The sequence below is a fragment of the Pteropus alecto genome, unplaced genomic scaffold (assembly GCF_000325575.1).
Source record: "Pteropus alecto unplaced genomic scaffold, ASM32557v1 scaffold67, whole genome shotgun sequence".
NCBI lineage: Eukaryota > Metazoa > Chordata > Mammalia > Chiroptera > Pteropodidae > Pteropus > Pteropus alecto.
This window is the reverse complement of record NW_006441061.1, coordinates 5626354-5646912: the sequence shown is the minus strand read 5'-3', so window position 1 is coordinate 5646912 and position 20559 is coordinate 5626354. Positions and strand designations below refer to the sequence as shown.

Below are 20559 nucleotides of genomic sequence, written 5' to 3'. Positions count from 1 at the left end.
TCTTCAAACTAGCAGCGTGGACTGGGCAGGGCGGTAGGGGGCAGGGTGGGGAGGGTCAGGGAACACAGGCAGGGCTTGGCCCCAGCCCCACGCCCGCCCCCCGTGAAATTTCAAATTAGGTGACAAACACATCAGACAGCAGGCGCATTGAGCAGCTACCACCAAAGGTGGCCACTCGGAGGAGGAAGCGGATTACCTTGGGGTTTTCCAGGATTCCAGCCTCGTAGCTGCAGAGGGACAGGGGAGACAGGGGTTAGTGGGGGAGGGACAGGGAGACACAACTAAGCCTGATACCCCCAACCCCCAACGCAAGTCTGGTCTGCCTTTTCCTCTCTGCCAAAGCGACTGCTGCCAACCCCACCCGGAATATTCTGAACCCACCACTTAGTTGCTTGTGGGAGCTGCACGTGGCAAGGAAGAGCCTGGAACACTTGTCTTAGCCTCCTGGGACACAGCCCCGGGACTCCACATCCAGAGGCCCTTCGCACGTGCTGTTCCCTCTGCTTTGTCTTCTTCTCTGGGCCCCAGCTGCTCCCTTCCCATCCTTCAGGTTTTAGCTTCAGATGACACTTCCTCAAAGAAGGCCTCCCTGATGCCCTAGCCAGGTCACCATTATCTCCCCCTGGCACGTAGCAGGGCTGCAGGGGGAGCCGTCAGTAAGTTGGGTATGATGTGGCCTGTCCTCCTTGAGGTCCCGACTCCATGAGGCGGGCAGGGGCCACCAGTGTCGGGTCACCACTGCATCCTGGCCCAGTGCAGGCAGGTGCTCAGCAGCATCGGGCAGATCTGTGAACGTGTCTCACCTGATGTGCATGAGGTTCTCGTCCATGCTCCAGGGGTTCTTGGGGGTGACTGGGATGGGGATCCCGTGTTGCTGCAGGTAAGGAGACACAGCGGGTGTGAGGCTGCTCCGCAAGGGCCAGGCCCGGCTGCCTTGGTTTTCTTTCGAGGTCACAGACAGCCCCGAACTCTGGCCTCCACGCGCGCAAGACCCTGCACCACCCCCAGTCTCCTCCCCCTCCTCCAGGCTGCCCGGAGAGGCAGTGAGGGCCTCGTTACTGGATGTGACCACACAGAAACTACGAGACTGTGTGTCTGAGATGCGGAGTGGATGCTGATCTCGGAGGTTCCTTCTGGAAGATTCTGAGCCTACACTTCAAGGACCCCTGAAGCACGTAGGGTGTGCCAGGCACCACCGTGCCACGGGTCTCCCAGCGCCACTCGCTGACCCCGCCGTGACCCTGTGAGCTGGAATGGCCCGAACTCCCCCTGTGGATCTCGACCAAGGCGTCTGTGCCCACACGGGGCGTCTGTGCCCACACGGGGGCCCGACGTTGACCCAAGGAAAGGAGAAACACCATGAGGGCTTCTAGTTCACGGCACCTGCTTATGACACACGGGGTAGCCCTTTCCGGGGGGCCACCCCCTCCCCTGCCGAGCACAATCCCCACACTCTGCACCCCTGAAAGGTGTTCCTGGGGCGATCTACCCCCCATCAGTTCCGACTGTGTTTTGCTTCCCAATGGCCCAATATCCATTGTGTAGGAGAAAACCCATCCCCACCGAGACACCGGGCCTCAAAGGCTGCGGGCAGCCACCTTGGAGGCCCACCTCACTCGGCGAAGCTGGTTCCCTGGGGGGCTCCATGCTCCCCCCCACTGATGCCTGGCATCCAGAATGTGCACTACCTCCGGCTCTCCCCTCCCCAAGCTTATCCAGCGCAGAAGGCGGCTCATGGGCCCAGCTGGGCCCCTTTACGCCAGCCCTTCCAGACTCTTTGCCCCCAAATCCCCTTTCGGAGCCTCAGTGGGCCCCGGAACCTCGGAGGCCTCGGCCCCGCCAGCATCGTCTCCCCTGTCGGTACGGATGGGGCTTTGTTCTGGCTCAGCTCATTCTCACGATGGAGTCTCTGTGCTTCTTCCTTCGTTACCACTTTGAAATTTCAAAATAAATAAGGCTAAAATCCTCTGGGGTTGGTTTTCCAGCTTTACCAGGAGAGAGGCCACCACATCCGCACTAAAATTCACGTGCTCTTCGATGCCAACCACACGGGCAAATGGGAACACCTCATCTAGGGGCTGCTCAGGGTTGGGGGGAGCCACTTGTCCCCCAAAGTTGCTCCGAGTCAAATCCACACACTCGCCCTGTACTCTCTCCAGGTAAAGGGGCCAAGCGTGGGGCTCCGTCCAGAGGGGCTGGAACCCCAGAGGCCGGCGCACCCTCTTCCCCGCTCAGCGCTTGGTGGCTGGGACTGAGAACTCAGCGGCTGGCCCGGAGCTTCTGTTTGGGGGGTGGTTTGGGACACTTTTGCCTTCTCTCTTTCCTACCGGGCCTCGCTCCAGCCAAGCAGGGAGAGAAGAGGAGGAACGGGCAGCCCCCCTCAGCAGAGACGTACCCACAAGAGCCAAAAATAGCAAGTCCCTGGCCAGATTTCGGGATCCCCCTGCCTCCATCCCAAGGACTCCCCCACTACACACACGCACGCGCACATGCGCGCACACACGGGAAAGTCTCGCTGTGACTGAGTACAGGAAATAAAGCCATCGTCCACACGTACGCACTGCCCTGCCTCCCAGTGCCATACCTTATGTGCTGGCTTTTTAAAAATAATTAATTATGATAATGACACAGGTGGAGCGATTCTGAGTGTTTCTCCCCTGGACGGTGGACTCGGGGAAGATGGGAAGCGAGGTGATCGCTTGTCTTTTAGGAGCCTCCCGCAGCACCTTCTGGGCCTGGTGACGTCTGGGTCTTGAAAGCAGAGATTTTCAAAGCCCCACTGATTTTTGTCTCAGCTGAATCGGATCCTGCCTGGCTCTGGGTTTTGGACAAAGCCTGGTTGCTGCTCAGTTATTCTGGTCATTTCCTTGGGTGCAGACACACTACCTCCCTCGTGGAAAGAGCCGGTTCCTCTGACACCAGCCTCCGAGGGAGGATCAGTGGCCCAGGGACAAGTAAGGGCACCGTTTGGGTCGGCCCTGGCCCGCTCTTGAACCTCCACTGCAGGCGTGAGAATGTGGCCAGGGTGGGGGTTCCAAATCATTATTCTTAGAGATGAAACGTGCTCTATCTTCTGCATGATCAGGGAGACGGAGGGGGGGCGAAAAAAGCCTCGCCAGCCTCCGTTCCCTTAATAGCTCTGCTATGTGACAATTTGTTTGGCAACATATGGGCTTGCTCTTGTAAACTCCCCTCTTAATAATAAAACAACAGATGGTCGAGGAGCCCTCTCCTCCAAGCACCCCAGGTCTTAATGGGATGCTGGCGGCGGGGCAGGGCGGTGTTCCCGCCGCGTCCCCCGCCACGAGGCACCTCGGCTGCAGCCGGAGCTCACAGCCAGCCCCTGCGACTGCTATTTAAAAACCTGAGCAATTTTCTGGTGTGTGCACCGAGTTGCTTTCCCTGTCTGATTGATTGAGGCTGTTTGTCAAGGGCTGCCACCGAGTCGCTAAAAAGAAAGGTACCCGGGGAGAGGCTAAGGATCTTGATGCAAAACTTCTAATATGTTTTATTGCAACTTGTACTTCAAAAGGGCTGGCTTGACACAAGCCTTTCGTGGGCCACAGCCCCCTAGGGGTGCCTACCTGTTCCTGGGGGAAGGCATGGGGGAGGAGAGGGGACAATTAGCAGCCAGGGGATTGAGGGGCAGAAAATGGCCTGGCTCACACCCCTGGTTGTCCCCTGAGTGACACAGCAGGGGTGGCAGGAGAAGGGGAGGCAGAGGGGGACCGGAGTCCAGGGGACAGGTGCCACGGAGGAGGGGGCAGCCAGGACAGAGGCTCCATCCTCAGGCCTGGGGTCAGGCTCAGCCTCGCGCTGCTGGCCCAGACAGCCCCCGGGGAACGATGTGCGGGGCAGGGAGTGGGGGGCAGCGGGCGATGGCTAGGGTGGCGACGCAGGCTCCCCGTACCTTCGCATACTCCATCAGGTCGCTGCGGCCTCGGAACCGGGTGTAGAATTCCGGCATCCTCCAGGGAGCAATGACCTGGACGTGGGGCAGGAAGTCAGAACTGGGGGGCCTGCTGCTGGCTCCTCCTGGCCCAGCAACTGCAGGCCTGGCCTCTCGGTCAAGGGGCTGGAGACTCCAATGGTCACCTGTGAAGGGGGCAGGGGTGCTCCTGCTGCTCCCCGGAGAGGACGAAGTCCATGGAAGGTGGGTGGAGGGACCCCAATGGGCAGGGAAGGATGGGTCTGCCGCACTGGGGTGGCTTTGGAGAGGCCCGAGCTCCATGGCAGAATGACCACGTGTCCCCAGGCAGGTCCCCAACTGAGACCTGAGGGTTTGAACTAGACAAGCCTCAAATTTCTCACTAGCACCCCTGGTCAGAGGGCCAGGACCCCCCACCGCTGGGTCCATGGAGCTGCAGCCACCCGGCCTGGCCCTGATCCACGGTGGTGGGGCCCAGAGACGACACTAGCCATGCCCCAACCCACTTCTCGTGCTCCCCTTCTTCCGTATCCCAGAGCCACTGCAGGTGGGGACGGCAGGGGACCCAGCTCATTCCACCAGCTCGGGGTGGGGGGGTTGGAGGCAGGTCTTCAAGACAAAGAGCCCCCACTCCCTCCTGAAGCCAACTAGGACCCTGCCTTTGACCCGACAGCCCAGTTGGGGGTGGGGTAGGAGAAGGCCCCCCCAAGCCCTAGAATGGGCAGCCTTGGACCAGGTAAAAGGGGGTGCCCTCTAGTTTCATCTCAGTTCCCAGAGATCAGCTTGCACCCCTGATCCCAGCCCCTGGGCTTGGCCTCCTCAGACAAAGACTCAGAAACCAGACACCCTGGCCCCCTGTACCCACCAGCCTGCAGCAAGTCATTGACAGCTACTGTCCGAGGGCCTCTCAGCCCCAGTGTTTGGGGTCAAAATGGATCATTAGAGCTCATTATGGCCCACCTCCAGGCCACTCTCACCCCTCGAGCAGCTGCTGGCTGGGAAAAGGGACAGAGGAAGATGGTCCACTTAAGAGGAAAAAAAATGGAAACCCCTCAGAGCCCCTCAGAGGCTTGGGAGGGGGCAAAGCCCCTATAGCTCCAGCCTGAAGTGGCCTCGAAGGAGCACAGACCTTCGCCTGTGCTGTCCAGTATGGTAGCGAGCAGCCACTTGTGGCCACCCAGCCCTGAAATGTGGCTGGTCCCAGCTGACATGTGCTGTATCTGTAAAGCACACACTGGAACTTGAAGCCAGTACAAAAAAAAGTGTAAAACATCTCAGTATTTTTTTACATCAATGACACGTTAAAGGACACCCTTTTAGATACATGGAGTTCAATAAAATATCCTAAAAAAATGAGATAGCTATTGCTTTTCATCTTTTTTTTTTATGTGGCCACTAGAAAAATTTAATTTATCTATGGGGCTCACATTTGTGGTGCAAATTGTATTTCTACTGCTCAGCCTCATGCGCTGTGTGCCCGGACACTGGCACTCAGTGAATGGTGAATGAATGAATGAACGGAAGGATGAACGGACAAAGGCCCAGGTCCAAGGTCAGGCTGGAAGGAGCAGGCAGTATGGGCAGGCTGGACGGTCCTGATGAGCTCTCCCGCCCAGGTGGCACCCCTGGGCAGAGGTGGCGGTTCCCCAAGATCCTGGAGATTCCCATCCCAGGAAAAGGTCCAAGATGTCGGGGGTGGGCTTAGGCCGCTGGGAGGAGCCAGGGCCTTAGCTGGGTGGCTCTGACGGGGCTGGGAGGGCGGCGAGCAGCCCAGAAATGGGCCAGACGTGTCCCAGAACTGTTCCGCTGACACCCAGGGAGCCGGACCCCAGAGGGCCAAGGACCCTGCTCAAGGGCAGCATTCCTGTCCAGTGCCCTGACTGACCCAGACACCTGGGCAGCACCCCGCAAGGGGAAAAGGGTCAGGGAGAGAGCTGGGCCCCCGCAGCTGGCGTGAGCAGGGAGCTCCCTGTGGGGAAGGGCCCTGCCCACAGGGAGGAGACTCAGGTGTACCCCGTGCCTGTCCCCCCAGAACCCCACGCCCTGCCCCCGGGGGCCTCAGCCCTCAGCACCCAACCCCCTGAGATGGCGACATCTTACCTTAATGTGGGGGGCCAGCGAGTAGCAGGTGAGCTCAAATCGGATCTGGTCATTCCCCTGAAACATGGACCAGGGGTCGTCAGGAGCCACAGAATGGGGGCGGGGTGGGGGGACTACGGGCAGGGGTAGCGCCCCGTCCCTTGTCAACAGCTTGAGGGCTGCTCAGGGCAGGACTGCTGGGGGGTTCTCCTCTCGCGAGCGAGCGAACTCGCGAACTCACCTCCAACCTCACAACCTTCTGAGGTGGGGACTGTCAGCAGCCCCAACCGTGGGCAGGCAGGACAGGGTGCCCGGCACGTGGCGAACGCTGTGACTTCCGTGTGTGCTGGTGTGTGAGCATGTGAGTGTTGGGGTGAAGGGGCGCACTGTAGAAACACGGCAGGGTGCGGTGCGTGCAAGGCTGGGGCTCTGCCTGCTGAGACCCCAGGCCCTTCTCCAGGCGGCCCGGGGCTGCCCCCAGCTCACCCTCTTTCTGAAGGTCCCCCTCCTGCCTGGCTGCACCGGTCCCAGCACAGAGATCAAGTTCAGGGCTTCAGCTCCATGGTGCTGTGCCCCCCCCCAACCACATCCAGCATGTTGGGAGCCCTGTCTCCTTTCTGAGCCTCAGTTTCCCCATCTATATGATGGCTGGCGGAGGGAAGGGTGGAACAGGTGACCACTGAGGACCCTTCGCTCCTCAGACACTCTGCACAGAGAGGGAAACAGAGAGAGAAGGGACAAGTCCAAGGGCACAGAGCTGGCTGGAGCCCGGGGACTGGGTGCCCTTCCCTGCCACCCGGTGCGGGCCACCCTGCCTCTCTGTGCCTGCATCTGCCGTGAAATGAGAATCACCCGACGCCCCAGTCAGCGGCAAACATCATCCTAGACTCTGACGACGATGACGGGGCGGAGGCCGCCCACCGCGCTGGCCTCAGCCTCACGGCCCAAACCGCGAGAGGCAATGGCTGCCAGCGTCCTGCCTGCTCCCCATCCGCTCGGGGGCCCGGAGGGAGACAGCGCTGTGGAAATAACAGAGGGACCTTTCGCCTACTGTGAAAACTGCATGGGCGCGGCGAGCCGGCGGCGGGAATAACATGTTATTTTCCAGAGCCTTGTCAGGCGACATAGAAAGGGGGTTTCTGCCCCTCTCTCCGCTGCCGGAGCTGGGGGGGGAGGCTGCTCCTCGCGGATACCTCCCAGTCCCCGAGCCGCAGGCAAGCTGCCACCCCCCTCGCCCGTCATCCAGTCCCTACTGTGCGCTGGCTGTCACACAGGAGAGCCTGGGGCCAGTGGGATTGTTAACTCCGTTTCGCAGCAGAGGAAAGATTCAGAGAGGTGAAGACACTTGCCCAGAGTCACGCAGCCAGCAGAACCTAATGGCCCACATTCGCGCAGTAGCTCCGCACTAACGGACTCGCTGACCGCTTATGGCAGCCCCCTGAGGTGGGTTCTACTATCGCCCGCATCTTACAAGTAGAGAAACTGAGGCACGGGCAGTAACACCTGCCCCACAGCCTACGGCCGGCACGGTTCTCAGCGTGGGGACATCTGTGATAAAAAGCAGACTCGTTTTGCGAGGCACATGGTCTGGTACAGCACATCCTGGCAATTCTTCACATGTCCCCAGCACGATGGTGGCTTGTGCCTCCTCAGACAGGCAGCCCCGGCTGGTGTCTGCCGTCCGGACCCACCGCGGGGACACCCATCTGTTCCAGGGCCAGAGACCCTCGCAGAGCCAGACTAGCTCAGTCTGTCCCAGATGAGGCGTGAGGCCTGTCCGCCCCTTCCACTCCCAAACCCCAGGACCACCCGCCCCGGGCAGCCCCTAGCAGCACCCCAGGGTGCTGGGGAGGGGAATGTTGCTGTGCATCCGTGTGCTGACACAGTGCGGGTGCAGCGCCCACTGGGACTGGAAGGGCTGAGGTAGGGGGTGGTCACCCACCTGTTCCCCGCGCCGGCCATACAGATGGCGCCACTTACAAAACTCCCGCTCCCTGCACCCCTGCCCAAGTCTCATATTTCCTGGCCCCTCTTCCGAAACTGGTGGGAAGGAGGAGGCCCTGGAAGGGCCACCCCGGCTCCTGTCCAGCTCTCTGGGGGAGAGGGAGCAGGGTCTCAGCGGGGTGTGGAGGGGTGGACCCCAGCCTGAGCTCTTCGGCAGGTGCCACCGGGCTGGGCCCTGGGAGGGAAGCGGCCTCCTTCTCCTCTCCAGGCCTCGGCACAGGCCGCTCGTGCAGCCTGGGTGCCATCCCTCTGGCGTCACTGGCTGACTCTTGCTCCCCAAGATGTCTCAGTGCTACCCGTCCCTCACCCCCTGCTGGGTCAGGGCTCCCAAACCCCTGAGTCCCTCCCCGGCCTATTCTGTACCGGATCCCCATGCGTGGACGAAAGCCAGTGCTGGACAAATATTCAACGCATGGAGTGAATAAACAAATGCACGAAGGTGACATCCATGAGGCTGGAACGAGGACCCCCGAGGCCCTGGCTCCCCGCACCCCTGACTCAGGAGCCAGAAGCTGGGAGAGGCCAGGAGCTGACTCATCCGAAGGCCAGAACCTGAGCACTGACCTCGCTGGATCTCTCCCAAGTCTGCGGGAGAGCCTCTGCCGTCCGCTGACACCCCCGCCCTCTCTCTTCATTGTGACCCCCTGCAGAGAGCTCTGCCAGGTGTCCTGCTGGGCTCTGCCTCTGGGGCTGCCAGCCCCGCCACAGGCCCTGGCTCCCCCTGCTGGGCCACTGGGCCCCCCTTGCTTGCTCAGCACGCTCACCTCCGGGTATGTGGTCACTGATGCCCACCCCCAGCCGGCCAGACCATCAGACCCTGCAGGCGGCTGGCTGCTCCCTCCCCACCACCTCCCTGCCTCACACTGAACAATTCTCTGGACCCCACACTGGGCCTTCCTGGTCCTCCCCACTCAAACCCTCAGCTCCAGAAACTTCTCTCCGGGGGCTGTTGGGGGGGTTCCTCAGGTTCTGTAAATAGGGGAAATTGAGGCACAGAGGGGAAACCGAGGCATGAGAGTCTGTCTTGCCCATCAACCCCCAGAAGAGATGGCACGTGCCAGGTAGCACCACCTCCACTCCCCAGAGGAGATGTCACCAGCGTTCCTAGTCTGGCTGCTTCTCTTTTGAACACCGAGTATCAACGGCAGGAACATCCCCAAGTCCCAAGGGGCCACACAACTGCCCCATAGTGGGGTGTTCTGGGACCCACAGCCCAGCAGGACCAGGGTGTGAACAGAGGCCCTGAGTGGCCCGCCAGCTCCTCCAGCTCCTTCCTCCAGGGTCAGCCCCAGATGGTCTCAAACGCAAGCCTCTGGTGCTCTCTGGTGGCCAAATGGAGCAGCGCACACAGCGGCTGGAGGCTGTTGCCAGCAGCATGTGGGCTACTCTGGGGGTCTCCCCTTGGACCCCAAGAGCCACTCAAGCCAGAGCCAGACCCACCATGCACCCACACACTCACTCTACCGGCCCTAAATGCCACTCGTCCTCAGTTCTGAGGGTACCATTGGCCAGAATCTTGATCTCCTGTCTCGACTTGAATACCTCCTGGAACAGGGAGCTCACTGCCCAGCTCATTTCATCATGGACGGAGGAGACGGCTCAGAAACTTCCTTATTCTGGGCTGACATGTAGTCTTACTGACCTTCCTCTGCCTGCAGGAGCGCCCAGGGCAGGTCTGATAATCGTATGATTAAGACGCTTCCCTTTCATCGAGTGTTCGCTGCGTGCCAGGCCCGTGCCGAGCCCTTTAATAGAATTATCCTACTTATTACTTCTCACTGCTCCATGAGCTGGTTCTATCTTATCCTCATTGTGCAGATGAGAAAATGGAGGCGCATGGGGGTGAAGCCACACAGTGCGAAAACAGGGGAGCCAGGATCCGAACCCAGCTGTACAGGCCCCGAACCTCTGGGCTCTCCGGCACCCTCTCCTACGCCCTCCAGTGGAAGGCTGCACCCACATCTCTGCCTGAACAGCCCACCTCCCTCATCCGACTTCCCATCACCCTCAAAATGTGCTCACAACTGGGGTGTTAGCGGAAACACTCACCAGTCCCCTTTGTCACAGGAGCCGCCACTTCAGGCCAGAACAACCCCTACATCCCACTGGGGTGTCGTTGGCCACCGTCCCTCCAGCCTGAGGCCCTCCCAGACCTCCTAACCTATCGCCCTCAGGAATAAGCTTCTCTCCAGGCCATAGCTCCCGATCCACGGCCCCTTCTCTAGGTCTTGGCACAGGCTGCTCCCTCTGCCCGGCCACTTCCTGTACCCCATTATTCATTCGCCTGTACTCATCTCTCAGGGCTGGGCCCTGTAAGACAGCCTTCCCTTAGCCCTCTGCTCGCTGTCCCCACAGCTCCCCTGGTGTGGATCCTTCAGCTGCCTTACCACGCATCCATTTTCCTCTCCCTGAGGGCGGAGAAGGGGCCAGGAAGTTCAACACGTTGCCATGGTAAACACGCGCCCCACCCCTTGCAGATGCCCAGTGCCAGCTTGCTGACCTCGTGCTCTAGCAAATGAGCTTTCAATGACGTGAACCGGGTGACGACTGTTGGCAAGGCCACCTATCCATTTTCCTCTCCCTGAGGGCGGAGAAGGGGCCCAGAAAGTTCAACACGTTGCCATGGTCAACACGCGCCCCACCCCTTGCAGATGCCCACTGCCAGCTTGCTGACCTCGTGCTCTAGCGAATGAGCTTTCAATGACGTGAACTGGGTGACGACTGTTGGCAAGGCCACCCTCAAATCGTGTCCCCTCCATCATAATCTCAGCTGCCAGTGGCCCTGCGTCACAGTGAGCCAAGGCCTGCTCCCCCTACCATCAGGGCAGGCCGGGGTCAGCTCGGCACACATGCTGGCGAGGGAGGTTCAGTCTTCTGACTGGGGGGCTGTTAGGCAGCCACGCCCTGTGCTGGGCTGTCAGCGTGGTGACTGCAACACGGAGAGCTTGGGACTCGTGTCTTGGCAATTGCATCACCTGACAGCTGCTAACGTTGTTAGGAATCTCGTTTCTTGAGCACCGCCACCTGTGGGTGAGCGTGCTGCAGGCCCTCCTCCTTCGGCCTGCACGGGTGCACGTGAGGGTATGCTGCGGGGTGAACTGTGTTGGAGCCCCAGCTCCCAGTACCCGAGAATGTGACCTTACTGGACACAGGGTCTTTACAGAGGTCATCGAGTTCACACGTGGCCATCAGGTGGCCCTAATCCAACATGACCGGTGTCCTTCCAAAGAGGAAGATTTAGACACAAAACCAGAGAGGCGCAGCGGCGAGATGACGGGGAGACGGAGGGCGGAGGCCGGAACGGTTCCTGCCCTCGGGCCTTCAGAGGAAGCCCTGCTCTGCTGGCACCTTGACTTTGAACTTCTGGCCTCCAGAACGGCGAGACAACGCGTCTCTGTTTTAAGCCGCCCCACTCGCGGCGCTTTGTTACAACAGCCCGGGGAAACTGAGGCAGGGTCTCGTCCCCATTTTGCGCATGAAGAAGCTGAGGCTCAGGGAAGGGAAGAGCTTCACCGGAGGCCACAGCAAGGCCACGCGGCTGGCATTCAAACCCAGCCGGACCGGAGGTTTCTGACCCTTTCCACTGGTCACACAGCAACTCACGCTCTGTGACCACGGCCGGGGCGACGTCCCCAAGGCTCAGGTTTGCCAAATGGGGTGACATGGCTCCAAAGGCATGTGGAACTGCACCGGAGACTCACTACTACCTACGACTTATCTTCCTCTCTTTCCGACTGGACAGGCCAGTCCGCCTGCTGGGTTCCTGCAGCGGCTCCCGGCCGTCGGTCCTTGGGCCGGCAGCCTCCGTCCTCCCTCTCCCCGCGCCCCGCCTCGCCCCGCTTCGCCTCACCTTTCCCGTGGCGCCGTGGGACACGTACTTGGCTCCCTCCCGCTTGGCGATCTCCACTTGCTTGCGGGCGATGCAGGGCCGGGCCAGCGAGGTGCCCAGGAGGTAGCGGTCCTCGTACAGAGCGCTGGACTGGATGGCAGGCCAGATGAACTCCTCCAGAAACTCCTTGCTGATGTCCTCGATGAACACCTACGAGGACAGGAGCCCGTGGGAGGGAGGCTCAGCGAGGCGGGGGCCAATCAGAGGGCAGAACGCCAGGGGCCCCACACCGCCTGCATCTAAAGCAGCCGCTGCTAATGGACCCTGGCAAGCGGGGCTTCCACGCTTCCTCCCGCCCCTGCGGTAGACATCGCTAATCGATCCCAGCACCTATCGACCGTAGCTCTCCCGCCTGCACTCAGGGCAGACATTGCTAATCGATCCGGATACACCATCCAGCTAAAACTAGATGTGGGCCTTAAAAACCCTCCCAGTGCAGCATTCTGGGCCTGAGAGGAAACTTGGCTGCCACCTAAGATCTAGAGCAGCAGATAGATGTGACCCATAAACTCCAGGGGCGATTTTTGTCCCCAGGGAGCAGTTGGCACTATCTGAAGAGATTTTTAATTTTCGTAACTGGTAGGTTGGGGTGGAGGTTCTGGCATCTATTGGGTAGAGACCAGGGATGCTGCTAAGCACCCAGCGATGCACAGGACAGCCGGCCACGTGCCACTCGTGCTGAGGTCAAGACACTCTCATCTAGAAGAATGGTTCTCAAAATGTAGATGCCAGGGGTCCCTGAGACCATTTCCAGGAGACTCTGAGTATGGACAGGCTTTACAATGGTATGTCCATCATACACAAAAGCAATGACGGGTGAAGGGCTGGCACCTTAGCACCCACAGGCTACATGCAATTCACGCCTTGTTTCACTGAAGGGCGGTCTTGCAGTAAAAATGATGACTTTTGTTAAACCTCGACCCTTGAGTAGGAAATGTGCTGCATTCCGGAGTGAGTTACAAGCGCCCTGCAGAGGGAACCCCTTCTGACTCGGGCGACGGGGACGTCCCCACAGGAGCTGCTGGCACTCTGCACTGCGAGCCTATGAGAGCAGGGATCGTGCTGGCCCGCTCACCACATGGTTAGATGCTTGACCAAGGCACTGAACTCAGCTGGACTGTCCTGATTCACTGAATGGATGAAAGCATGGGTGGATAGACACAGAGGTAAAAGAGGGATGGATAGGTGGATGGGTGGGTGGGTGGGTGGATGGATGAGTGAATGGATGGGTCGATGGACACAGAGATAAAATAGGGAGGGTGGGTGGATGGATGGATGAGGAAGAGACGGATAGGGTGGTGGCTGAGTGGAAGAGAGGCTGGGGAGGCGGGAAGATGATGGCACCTACACATCTGAAAGCAGAAGGAGTTGATTTCATACTTTTGGAAGCAAGAGGACCAATTGGAAAGGATGCAGGAGACAAGGAACTTTGGGATTGAGAGGCCCACTGCTATCCCCACCGTGTCAAAACTCTGCTTCCAGCCCCAAATCCTGCCTCCCACTGGGTACCTTTTTGGCCCCGAGCTTCAGCGCCTTCTTCCTGGCTTCCCCGAAGTCTTCCGCTTGGCCAATGTTGGCCTGGGGAGCAGAAGCAGAGAGCCTCAGTCAGTCAGGGGGCAGGAAGAAGCGGGTGAGAAGAATGTCAGCATCCCCAAGGTGAGCCCAGGCCGAGGGCATCCACACCCACAACAGCGTCCAAACAGAGGGGCTTCAGACTGAGCCCAGGTCACAGGGAGGGGAAAGGGCACAAACCAGGGTCTGCGGAAGCGAGAATACTTCCGGGAGCCAACCCCTGGAGCCTCTGGAAGCCATCACTGTGGGTAGAAGAACTGGCTGAGCCTGTCCCTGTGTTCTCGGCTGCAACATTTGCTGTCACTGCCTTAAAGGTCGAGGGCTTCCCTTGAGCCATTTATCTCTTCCCGCAAACTCCTCCAAAGCCAGGACAAAGGTTGGCTTGTCAGGACCTGCCCAACCCCTGGCCAAGCACGAGCACTTGGAAGCATCTGAGCAGGCAGGAGGCAGAGAGGCCGGTGCTCAGCTCCTGGCTGCCCTGTGCAGCAGCCCCGCCTCCGGTCCCGAGGGCTCGGGCTCCGGTCTAGACACTGGTGTGCTTTCTGCCAGCTGCACTCTGGCCTGCATTCTGGTCACCAGACTCTGGAACCCTCCCAGAGCCCAGCTGCAGGGGCCCTTCTGAGGTCACTCAGCTTTCCAATCCACTCGGCGGTAGCCAGGGATCCAGACTGTCCCATCGAGCGGCTGACAGGATGCTGGCACCTGGCTCCCGGCCCCCAGGCACAGCTGTGGCTCTCCCTCACTGGGAGACAGCGAGGCGCTTCCCCTCCCCGGGGCCTCACGACCCCGCCTGAATGACCCGGGACCAGGCGCTCTTAGGTGCAGAGCACCATTCCCGCTTCCTCGGAACCGAACCCTCTTTCCTGGTACCTCTTTCCACAGGGTTGAAAGGGAGCAAACCGTGTCCCCTTCTCACTGCAGGGGCGGGCCCATGGCCCAAGGCTAGCCAATCAGAGCCCTCCGAGACACAGCCAGTGAGAGTTTCCGTGGGCCCAGCTGTCTGAGCCCCTGGGGAAAGCTCAGCTTTAAGGATGTTCACCTTGCCTGTCCGGACGAGAGACCAAGGGTCAAGCTGAGTACAGATGGAGGCAGCTCTGGATAAGCACCTGGATCCAGCCCCGCCTGAAGCCATCAGACCCCTCGGCTTCTCAGTTACATGAGCCAAGAACTGTCTTGTTTTTTGTTTGTGTTTGTTTTTTGCTTAAGCTAGTTTGAGTTGGATTTCTAAAATTTGCAACCAGGAGTCCCAAAGAGCACCGCCGAGTGCAGGGAAGATTCAGAGTGTGTGTCCGGGTTTGTCAGGAGCGGAGCTGGTTCGATTAGGGATGTCTGCCAGGCCTCTGGGTGGGAAAGTGGCATCATACATAACCTACTGCCTATGGCCAGTGGCCTATTTGCCATTCCAGAACTAGGTGATCGCCAAGGACTCTGCCTGCTCAGCCGCCGGAGGATTCTACAATCTGCTGAATTACTGGGGGCTGACCGGGACTTCCGGAGAGGGGACGACTGTGTGCTTGCCCATGGTCCCCAGCAGGCCTGGGCCCATGGTCCCCCTCCAGCAGGCTGGCCCAGCAGCACTGCCAAGCTCATTCTGGTGTTCCCCCTCCAGTCACCCGCAGGAGAGCCAGCCTCCTCCATGCTCTGGGGGACATCTCAGACCTGGGGGACATCAGGGATGATCATTTTACAGATGAAGGAAGTGAGGGAGCACAATGAGAAGCATTTTTCCACAGCTCAGGACAAGCTTGGGAGAGCGACAGTGACCAGGCGGGCAGGTTGGATGGGCAGGAGATAGACAGACAGACATGCTGGACACCTGCTCACCAGGTAGGCAATGACGTCATAGCCTTGTTCCTTCAGCCACACAAGAATGCAAGAAGTATCCAGGCCGCCACTGTAGGCCAGAACCACGGTGCCTTTGCTGGACATCGTCTGGAGGGAGTTTGGGAAGAATTTAAGTGATGCACAGCCAGTCCACCCCACCTGCCGGCCCCCGCAAACGGCTCCCTCCTGGCCCAGCCCCTCAATCCCCACCCCAGCCGTGGGGAGCCTGAATGTTCACCATCATCAGAGTCAGCTGAGGAGCTGCTCCTTCCTGCAGCCACTGCACACCCCCTCCCCACTCCCACTCCACCCCAGGGACCCTGAGCCTGCAGACTGCACGCACACCCACGGGCCATGCTGGGCCCTGGGAACGCTGACAAAGGTTTGGGGACACCAGGGGATGGCTTGTCTTGGAGCCACAATCCCCAACTAAAGAAGGCGTCTGAGGCTGAGCTGTTTGGCCGAGGCCAGGACGCAAAGGACACACAGCAGCCAGGAGATGGAGGACGTCCCTTGCCCCGAGCCACCCCCACACCCCCATCAGAACTGCTCTGCACTAAGCTCGAAGAGTGCCAGGCAGGGCCCTGGGCGCCTCAAGTGAATCACTCTGATCCCCATTCTGACCCCATGACGGAGGTGTTGTCCTGCCCATCCAGGCCAGAGCACACGTCTCTGTCTGGCTCCGGGACCTGGGCCCTTCCCAGCATGCAGCGCTGCCTCCCAGCTGCAGGTGGACTAGGATGGAGACAGGGCCACCGTGCACCTCTGCCACATGGGTCCCTGGTGAACCTTCATACATTGGGGTTTTAGGCTCTTTTCAAGGGCAAGTGCCTCTGAGAGGGGAAACAGAAAGCTGAACGCGATCATTTGGGAGGGGCTCAGAGGCCCAGCCCCAGGGTGCAGATGGAGAAACCGAGGCCCAGAGGAGGAAGAAGACGGGCAGTCGCATGGCACCTCTCTGTGACCTGTGGACCCTTCCCGGGAGATGTAGGTGACAGATCTGTCCCTCTTCCCACTCTATCCCTCTCCTCAGTTACAATGAAGCACTTGCTTGAGGTCATCGGGTGAGCAGGTGGCAGGGCCACCTGGACCTGGCCCCCACATGTGCAGGGGGCATGCTTGAGTCTGGTGGGAGCGTTTACGCTGCAGCCTGGTCAAAGACACAACTGGGAAAGGCTGTGGACACCCCTCCACAGACCCCCGGGGGCCCAGGAGGGGCACCCATCATCGCCACCGCCATGGTGCAGGCGCGTGTCTAATGAACACTCTCCATGGGCCTGGAGGTCCAGAGACGGGGAGCACTGGCCCAGGGGCCCAGCCTTGTGCGGCAGAGCTTAGACACAGGCTGCCTGCGTGACCACACGCACGCGCTCTGCAGTTCCTGACACCCCCCAGGCCTGGCCCCGAGGCCCGCACGCCCCCACTGCTCTCGGACTTGGAAGGAGCCACCTCATGGGACAGTGGGTTTCGGGGGTGGTTCTGGTCGCTGCCCACAACTCTCGCCTCCACTGGCCATTCAACCACCTGCCAGACCCTGTCCTTGCCGGCTGGGCTGCTGGTAACTCACCAGACCATGACCCCGGGGCCAGCAGACAGTGCCCATGGCAACCGCAGCCAGGCGACAGGCCATTAAGGATGAAGGGAAGGAGGTGGGAGGGAGGCAGGAAGGGCTCAAGGTGGGAAGTACCTGAGGTTGGAGGTGTGGATTCCCGGCCTCTGAACTTTGTCTTCACCGCTCTGTGAACCACTCTGCAAACCAAAAGCTACTCAGCTTCCCAGCAAGGCAGCCCCAGCCGGGGAGGTGGGGGGTGGGGTGCCAAAGGCCTTGGCCAGGCTTCCCAGCCACCGGAACCCCCTCTGAGCAGCCTGGCTGAGTAGGGGTGGTGTGGGGAGGTGTGGTTGGGGTGGGGCGTGCATCCTGCTGCATATTTTTTAAACAGCCCTTTTGAGGTGTAACTAACATACAATAAATGCCTATATTGAAGTGTCGAACTTAGTGGGCTTCAGCGTGTGTCTACACCCATGAAACCATCGCCACAATCTGGAGAGCAAACATGTCCGTTAGAAGCTGCGTCTTCCATTTGTGTTATTCCCACTTTAGGGACAGGGAAATTGAGGCCCGGGTTAAGGGACTTGCTCAAAGCCTTGCTTGGCTGATAAGTGGTAGAGCCAGGATTGAAATCCAGATCAGCTGGACTCCTAGGTACGAGGCTTCCCCTCTCTGGGAAGGCACGGGGGCGGCGGGGAGGTGCTGGGGCAAGGCGTAGTCTGGGAGGCTGCAGGTGGTTCAGACACCCTGGGGTGGCTGGGGTGGGCTGGAGACAGGAAGAGATGATGCGGACTCAAGAGTCACTCAGCTCTCAGAGTCACCCCTGCTCTGCCACCTCCCAAGGCACCAGGAGCAAAGAGGGTGGGGCCCGAGAGTGGCGGAGGGGCAGCTCGTGGAGACAGAGCTGTGCCTGTCCCGCTCTGCTTCGGTGATCCCACGGGGCCTTGGAAGTGGCCCATCATTAGACATGTCATGCTGTATTCCAACTCCCCTGTACTCCAAGCTCTGAGGAGACAGGGACTATTTGGCAGAGAGTGCCCGGCATGCGGCAGGCACTCAGGATACTATAAAAAGAGAGGGGCGAACTCCCCTCGAAGCCTGGAATTCCACGCATGCTCTCATCCAGAAACGAGTGAGCCCTCCTGCCCGCCAGGCTGTGTGCTTGCATGGGCACGGAGGACCTCAGCCTCTGGTCTGAGCTGTGTGGAGCAAGGCATGCATCTGGGAGTGTGTATTTGAGAGTGAACGTGTGTGCGCATGCCTGCATGTGTGTGTCTGCACATGCGTGTGTGTGCACAGCATGTTTCGGCCTCAGTGTGTACGCACAGAGATTAGCTGGGCGGGTGGCCTGGGAAAATGATGCAATCTGCTACGGGCATCGCTCCTGCCCTCCCAGCACCCGGTGAAGCTCCTCCCTCAGCCAGCACGGTCTCTGCTGCAGAAAAAAATGAAGCTCAGGCCTCGACTTAGGGGAGGTAGACAGAGATGGAAAAGGGAGACCAGCCATAGCCAGCGAGTGAGTACTCACTACAGGTAAAGCACAGCGGCTGGGTCCTCCAGACTTGGGTTCAAGTTACAACAGCAAGAGAGGGGTGAGAACAGCTTTTCTGCCACAGGACTTCAAGGATTCAGTGAGATGCTGGGGGAAAGAGCCCAGAGCTGGGCACCGAGCCTGTGAGCACTGAACTGTCCTATCACTGCTGTGGCTGACCTCGGGCAAGCCCGTCACTCTCCAGGGCTCGATCTCACCATCCCAACCTGAATACCCTTCTAGCTTGACACTGGGCTGCCTGCCTGGGAGAGGTGGCTGGCAGATCCTGGCTGGACTCAGCCTCCCCCAGTCCCAGCCTTGCCCCGTCCCCACCCTCCGTGAAGAGTCCGGAGCAAGTTCAGGGCAACCTGTGCCAACCCAGACATCCTTCACCGGAAGACGGACTTCTGGGAGGAGAGAAGAAGGCGGCCACATGCCAAGATGCCCGCCAGCCTGGCCCAAGTCGGCAAGGCAGGGGGCATTCTCCGTGCCCCCAGGACGAGCCATGTCACCAGCTTCCAGTGGATGTGCCAGGCCAGCCTGCCACCCACTCAATGCTAAGGAAACTCAGGCAACTCTGAATTGTCAGAGCTGGAACGATGGCAAGAACAGATACTATGTTCAGTGCCACACGTGCATGATTTCAATGTGGAGACTATAATTACCACCTGAGGCTCAGAAAAGTTAGATGACTTGCCTCGGCCACGAGCTAGCAGGTGGCGGTGCCGGGATTGAAGCCCAGGCCAACTGTGGAGCACCTGCACTCTGCTCCCTGCACACGCTAGCCTCTGGGAGACCAAGATCATCTCCCCCTCACCTTACACGCCTTCCAGAAAACAAAATCCCCGGGGAGTCCTCACCAATCGGTATTCCATATGTCTGTACTTCAGGGCTACAGCCTGGCGGACCTGCTTCTGGAACTCCTCCCTGAACTGGTAACTCACCTGAGCCGGGTTCATTATAGTTTTTTGTTTTTATTTTTTAAATCCTAGCTTCACCTACGCTGCAAGAATTCTGCTGGACTTTGGGATTTCCTCATTCTAGGATTGCAGCTCCTACCTATCACTTCCGCTGCCTTCATTCAGGTCCGATAGAGCTAGGCTGCAGTTCCACACTTCGACCAGGAGGCGCCGCTGTGAGGATTCAGACTCAACATGTGCTTCCCAGACCCGGTTCTCTCACCGGCATGTTCTTGATGAGACGCAGGCAGGGGAGGGGTTTTCTTCCCAAATGACAGGTGAGGGAGCTGAGGGCCGGAGGCTCGCCCTAGGCTCCACGCTGAGCCCGCTCTCAGCCCTGATTCTTGGAACTCTGGGCTCTCTTGGGATGACCAGCACCCCAGAGAGCTTCCTCCACCCAGGGTTGAGGGTCATTTGGGAGTCCGCCGTGGCTAGGAAGCTTGAGTCCCCAGCTTCAATGAAAACATCCCGAGGCAGGTGGTAGGGAGACTAAGCAGATCCTACCAGGTCCTGGGGACAGATACTCAAACCCTCTCCAGAGAACACTTAGTTAAGGGGGGAAAGAACATTCACTCCTTTATTATGGGTGCCTTTATTATTATTCCTAATAATATCCAATGCCTTTGGGTGCCTGCTCACAGGAGGGAGGGAGCCAAGTCCTGGAAGATCGACTTTGCTCCAAATGTTAGAATAGAAACCAGAGCCTTAGGCCCTGAATTCCAGCGGGTTATCTCGTTCAGCATGGGCGCCCACAGGCAAGGCACTCGCTGTATACTCAGAGGAAGGCATCTGGCTGTCTTAGCGGCTGCCCAGGAGCCACCGGGGAAGGTAACATGGGCCATGGGAAAGTGCTTGCACAGCAGGTGAGTCTGGGCCTGGTCCCCTACTGCGTGTCAGGCTCCCGGGCCCTGGGCCAGGGAAACCAGTTACCATCAGGGCCGACCCACCACACAAGCCCAGAGTTGATGGGGGCACGAGTGAGCACTCGAGACTGCTCAGTGCTGAGTGGGGGCCTCCCTCCTCCTCTGTGCCCGGCCTGGGGTCTGGGCACGCAGTGGGCAGGATTCAGCACTCGCTAGCACTGGGCAGAGCCAGAATTACTTCCGAGCACAGCATACAGGTGGCTCCACCTGGGACAGGCCCCCTAGCCCCAGCTAAGGAGGGGAGTTTAGAATGGAGACTCGCTCTAGTTCCTGTCTACTGCCAAAGCCCCCACCCCCTCTG

General features: G+C 59.5%; 1 protein-coding gene across 1 annotated transcript in view; it reads right to left on the bottom strand.

Moving 5' to 3' along the window:
• The window catches only part of ASS1 (argininosuccinate synthase 1), a 47926-nt gene that overhangs the window by 26020 nt on the left and 1347 nt on the right, over positions 1-20559 (bottom strand). The window contains exons 2-9 of the mRNA XM_006918058.3: positions 16984-17045; positions 15297-15404; positions 13410-13478; positions 11862-12050; positions 6029-6085; positions 3911-3985; positions 804-874; positions 197-227 (exon numbers count right to left, since the gene is read on the bottom strand). Of these exons, the coding sequence (XP_006918120.1) occupies positions 197-227; positions 804-874; positions 3911-3985; positions 6029-6085; positions 11862-12050; positions 13410-13478; positions 15297-15401 (597 nt within the window). The 5' untranslated portion in view covers positions 15402-15404; positions 16984-17045. The remainder of the gene's footprint in view (positions 1-196; positions 228-803; positions 875-3910; positions 3986-6028; positions 6086-11861; positions 12051-13409; positions 13479-15296; positions 15405-16983; positions 17046-20559) is intronic.